The following is a 5,568-nucleotide window of genomic DNA, read 5'->3' on the forward strand; positions in this document are numbered from 1 at the left end:
ACCCAGAAACACATGTACTTCTCGTGTTTGTGGGTACTTTTTTATCAACGGTGTGGGGATTTTAATCTGTTTATACAGTCATGGGGACCTGTGTCCTTAGGGTATATGCTGGAAAAAGTAAGGGAAAGGGTCTTGGTTAGGCCACATAGAATGAATGTAAGTCAGTGCCATAAGTCACGAAAACCTGAATGTGTGTTTGTGTGTGTGTGTGTGTGTGTATCTTGCTGCTTTTAGGTGTTCATCTTGAGCTAATTCAAATCTTAAAATGTTCAAAATGTTCTGTTTAAATACTTTTATAGATTTTGTGAACCCACATATCTCACATAATCTGCTCCCTCTGCTTGTCGGTTTCTAAACAGAGGTCACACATTTTAAAATTATAAATTACTTTGGACCATTTAGCTAAAGTTTTGCCTCTGGTTTTGAGTTTTGCATAGACTTTAGATATAAATCTAAACCGTAATTTGAATTAAGAGTTCTGACTTTGCCATTCTTACTATGAACTTAAAAATAATTGAAGTTCAGCTGCAAATTCTAACCTCAACATTGCATTCATGGTTTTCTTTTGTCATTTGCAATTAAATGACAAGGAGACAATTCAAAAGGATCTCTTAAGTACTAATGTTTTTTTAATATCAGTTAAAGCCCCTAATGGTCTCTTTCAGCTTTCCATACTAGTCTTTTTGGGAAGGAAAGTCTTTCTTCTAAGCCCTTCTTCTGTTCAAATAATACAATAATCTATCCAGTTAAGATTAGATATGTTCCACCTTTAAAAAAAGAAAGAAAAGTCAAGACAAAATCAGTAGATGGAATATGAGTTCAGATTTATTGTAGCTTTTTGTTGGTACACTCCATAATAAATCTGGTAGTTGCAGTCAGCCTTATGCAATTACACTTTACAGTTGTTAAATGTGGAAATGTAGGTGAAGCATGATCACAGACACCATGTAATTATAACATTGGAGATCTCATGACATATTCATACGTGAATAGAAACTTTAGATAGAAAAGTAAAAAAAAAGGATTCTTAAAATAAATCAACTGGTGTATTACATGTGGCTGCTTTTGAAGACGCCAGGCTGCGCAGAAGGACTTGTTTGAGACATCAGAAGATACAAGGAGTATGAGGTGTGAGCCTTAGATTTAGGATTAGTAAACCTCTCTACTCATCAAGTACAAAGCTAGTCTTTGTTTTCTGTTTTTGTGCAGCAGTAGTTGCGCTGTTAGGATATGTTGCTATAACACTACAAGTATTCTCTTGTCTGTACAACAACCTATCCGGCAACCAGAAGACAGCCAGGCTGACTGATGAAAAGAAGACAGGGCTTACTCACATCTCTGCATCTCTTTGTCTATGGTTTTACAAGCTCTCTGTCTTAACTTGTATTGGTTTGCTAGCTCCAAATTTTTATATGTCAATGCATTGGTTGTAATAAGCACATTTCTTAGATGACTCTGTGAGGGAAAAGGGGAGAGTGTGGGTCATAAGGGAGAATTAAAGGGTACAGAACAAGGGAAGAACAATGGAGACCAGAACTTTTAATATCGGATCCGGGAGGAAGAGAGCCTGGTGCTGCTTTTTGTGCTGATGACGCCGCCTCCTCCCATGCTCATGGAGCTCATGCTGCCACCATATCCACCGCTAAATCCTCCACCACCTCCCATTCCCATTCCCATTCCTGAACCAAAGCCGCCGCCCATGCCGCCTCCTGAGCCACCACCTGTTAAAGAGAACAACAAATTTAGAGTACAGTACATCTAACTTCCCTGTTTTCACTTCAATCATAAATATTAAACAATAGTGATAAACTTATTAAAAGATACATACCGAAGCTGCTGCTTGAGGACTGTACATGAACGGTTGCGCTTCCGCCTCCAGAGCCGATTCTGTAAATGATTAAATGAAGGATTCTCAGCAATTGCTTTCAACTTTTCTGATACTTTAGTGAGACCTGCCATAGACTACTAATGCAACTCAGATTTTACCTGGATTCCTCTCCTTCTAGAAGCTTCCTGTAGGTGGCAATCTCAATGTCCAGAGCCAGTTTGATGTTCATGAGCTCCTGATACTCACGGACCTGGGCAGCCATGTCTTGCTTGGCACTCTGCAGTGCAGCTTCAAGGTCCTTGATGCGGGCCTTGGCATCCTTTACCGCCAACTCACCACGTTCCTCAGCCTCAGCAATCTGAGCCTCAAGGTTGGCTCGCTATGTGGTTAGAATGAAATTACTTTATATGAAGGTATTCTCCCTTTAAAATCTTTCAAGATGCAAAGCTTTAATTCTATCAAATATTGTTACCTGTCCTTTGACTGCCTCAATCTCATTCTGGAGTCGGCTGATCATGCGGTTAAGATCAGCAATCTCGCTCTTTGTGTTGCGAAGTTCATCCCCAGCTTGTGTTGCACTGCTCTGCATTTCTTGGAACTGGGGAAATAAGTTGAGTAAAAAGGGTTAGTCCATATTTTTCAGACAGACATCCCATGCCACTTTGAGTATGGAGACTTTCTAACCTTCTGCTGGTACCACTTCTCAGCCTCAGCTCGGCTGTTGTTGGCAATCTCCTCATACTGTGCCCTGACTTCAGCCACAATAGCATCCATGTCCAATGTGCGGCTGTTGTCCATCTCCACAATTACTGAGGTGTCCTTGACCTGTCCTTGAAGCTCATTGAGTTCCTGAGTGCAACATGTAAAATTACTTGATACGCTAAAAATAATATAATGGAATAATAAAACAAATATCTACTTCTGTGTCCTCCAGGGAATTCTTTTTACCATTTCATAGAGAGCTCTGAGGAAGTTAATCTCATCCTGAAGAGCATCAACCTTAGCCTCCAACTCAATTTTGTTCATGTAGGCACCATCTACATCCTGAGAGAGAAAAAAAATAAAAATAAGTGGTTGAAATCGTTTTATTATTTATGAGGTACAAGACTGTAAGGCTATACAGCGACAAATTAAAAACTCACTTTCTTGAGGAGCACAAATTCATTCTCCACAGCTGCACGCTTGTTGATTTCATCCTCATATCTTGGGGGCAGATAAGAGAGAATGAATGGAAAATAATTTTGGACATAATCTAGTTTTATTATGTTACACCATTGCAGTCTTGCACTCACTTGTTCTTGAAGTCCTCCACCAGGTTCTGCATGTTCCTCAGCTCTCCTTCCAGCTTGACCTTCTCGTTTCCGAGCCCATCCAGCTGTCTGCGTAGGTTTCCAATGTAGGTCTCAAACATGCTGTCGATGTTAGAGCGACTGGTGGTCTGATCCTGCAGAAGGCTCCATTTGGTCTCCAGCATCTTGTTCTGCTGCTCCAGGAAGCGGACCTAAAAAAAAATAAATAAATAAATAAATTCACGACTCTTAGAAGTTCCTGGGGCTGAAAAACGTCTTTTCCACTTAGGTTGGACATGCTTGTTTGGAAGCTGAATTTTGCTGTTTGCAGCTGAATTGTGTTAGGTTCCTTTTTATGGTTGATTTCCCAACAGAAAACACTTTTGTGTATAAAATACTGCCAGTTGCTATATTTACTTCCCCCTCAAAGGAAGGAATGTTCAATATGCTCTATAACCTCATTCTAGGGTGACTGAAATGAGTGTCTGGATAGGGCTTCTGTAACATGACTATACTAGAAAGGAAAAATCACATAATTTTCCCTCGTTGAAGTGCTCAAATCCAGTTAATTTAATTATCTTTTGTGTAGGTGTGAGCCCTAGTTTATGGTGCCACACCTAAATTCAGCCCCTCCCTTAAACACCTGACAATGATACCGCTTAGCCTACAGGAGGCATACTTTCACTTAGTTTACATCCCTGCCTTAAAACCTCAGCAAATAAATCTATCAGTGTGACCTGGCAACCAATTTTAAATATTACCAGACATGCAAACTGATGAGGAAAGACAAGAATTTTGGAATTGCTATTTTAGACCTTTTTTTGTGTAGTCGTGTTTAAAGTCTTGATAACATCTTCTATGTAAGGTGTGGTGTTTACACAGCAGCACAAGGCAGTCTTGCACTTTCTCACACAAGGTGTGGCTCTTTTTCTTTACTCATGCAAACATACACTGTAACTTTTGCAAAAGCAATCATCATAATATACAGTAAATTTCAAGCATGATTATAGTTAATTTGTACAAACATGTTTAGCAGAATACATCTGGATTTAACAGAATCAAGTCCCCTTTTTACATTAATGAAGAAAGTCTGCAGCACCATGCTGTCATGGGTACAATAGTTAGCCTCTTCTCATATTGCCCTAACACTGAAAGCAAACAGTCACTGGATATAAGCATTCTAGAGTTTCCTGCTTCCTGCTCTGCATACAGACGACTGGGTAACAGGCCCGTTATGTCCAAATGAAACTAAGTAAGAAGAGGTCAGCTTACAGTTTGTGAATAGATGCACATCATCATGTTAAGGACCCCCATTGAGATAATGCAGGCCTAGTCTGTGACTATGTATTAGTCAGTTAGGCTTTGAGCGTGCTTTGTACTCAAGCTTAGAAAAGTTACAGTGCAATGCTTAAAATGTCAGAGAAAATTTACACTAATACCTTAGTTATTTCTATAGTCTTGACAGAAGGACAGATACAAGAGACAGTTAAATAACATACCTTATCAATAAAGCTGGCGAAGCGGTTGTTAAGAGTCTTAATCTGCTCTTTTTCCTGGGTCCGGACAGTCTGGATAGTGGGGTCGATCTCAAGGTTCAGGGGAGATAGCAGGCTCTGGTTGAACTGCACATTTGTGATGGTAGCAGGTGCGAAGCCACCACCCATACCTCCAGCACCACCAAATCCACCGCCGCCAAATCCTCCAGCACCACCGCCAAATCCAGCACCACCGCCATATCCAGCACCACCTCCAAAACCTGCACCACTGCCATATCCTCCACCACCACCACTGCCAAAAGAAACACTACCACTGCTAAAACCTGACCTTGACATGCTTGCTGTGGAAGCTTGAATTGGTCTAAAGGAAATAGCAGATCTTGAGGAAAAGCCACCTGAGGCACGGCCACCGCCAAAACTTCCACCGCCAAAACTTCCACCCCCACCATAGCTGGTCCTGGTTGTCTTTACGCTCATTGTTCTGGATGACATGGCTGGTCTAGTTACTTCTAAGAAGTAGTTTTACAGAGAAAAATAAGAGAAGCAGAGACAGAGAGAGGTTTGGCAGAGATGTGGAGCACACTAAGAGGAGAGCCAAGTCCCTCTAAGTGCCTTCTCTCTGTGAGGGATGCATATTTATCTGTCTCCAAGGGAAGGAGGTGCCGATAAGCCCAGCCTCCTATGGACCTCCTCCTGGAAAATGCTCCAACTACCTGGACCTTTGAAGGTGCTCTCACAGGCAGGTGATGCTGGCTTGGAGCCACTCAGCCTGACGGGCATGTAACAGTACCGCCTTGTAAGGTGATCTGGGCTTGACACACCCAGATCCTCTCACAGGACGAGGGGAGGATAGGCATTTGGCAAAGCTTGTTCTAGAGGATGAACGAAGGGCTTTCAAAGAGGTGTGTGAGGGCGGAGGTCCTTATTACATACTCATGCCGGACTTTTTTCTGCT

The 5,568-nt window shown here is 41.6% G+C and overlaps 1 protein-coding gene across 1 annotated transcript; it reads right to left on the reverse strand.

Moving 5' to 3' along the window:
- Positions 1-802: 802 nt before the first annotated feature.
- Positions 803-5,221, reverse strand: LOC107088569 (keratin, type II cytoskeletal cochleal-like). The gene is made up of 9 exons (XM_015380832.1): positions 4,617-5,221; positions 3,121-3,329; positions 2,971-3,031; positions 2,777-2,872; positions 2,513-2,677; positions 2,301-2,426; positions 1,987-2,207; positions 1,829-1,887; positions 803-1,721 (listed from the first exon to the last, which is right to left on the reverse strand). Exons 1-9 carry the CDS (start codon positions 5,103-5,105, stop codon positions 1,540-1,542), a joined length of 1,608 nt encoding a protein of 535 aa, XP_015236318.1. The 5' UTR covers positions 5,106-5,221; the 3' UTR covers positions 803-1,539.
- Between the last annotated feature and the right edge of the window lie 347 nt (positions 5,222-5,568).

The sequence above is a fragment of the Cyprinodon variegatus genome, unplaced genomic scaffold (genome assembly GCF_000732505.1).
Source record: "Cyprinodon variegatus isolate N-32 unplaced genomic scaffold, C_variegatus-1.0 Scaffold222, whole genome shotgun sequence".
Taxonomy (NCBI): Eukaryota; Metazoa; Chordata; class Actinopteri; order Cyprinodontiformes; family Cyprinodontidae; genus Cyprinodon; species Cyprinodon variegatus.

Bases quoted from the DNA above. Each gene is read 5' to 3' on its own strand.
- LOC107088569 (XM_015380832.1), bottom strand. From the start codon at position 5,105: ATGTCATCCAGAACAATGAGCGTAAAGACAACCAGGACCAGCTATGGT. The intron at 2,873-2,970 runs GTGAGTTTTTAA...TTTCTCTCTCAG, and splicing joins AATTTGTGCTCCTCAAGAAA to GATGTAGATGGTGCCTACAT. The intron at 1,888-1,986 runs GTAAAATCTGAG...AATCATTTACAG, and splicing joins CTAGAAGGAGAGGAATCCAG to AATCGGCTCTGGAGGCGGAA.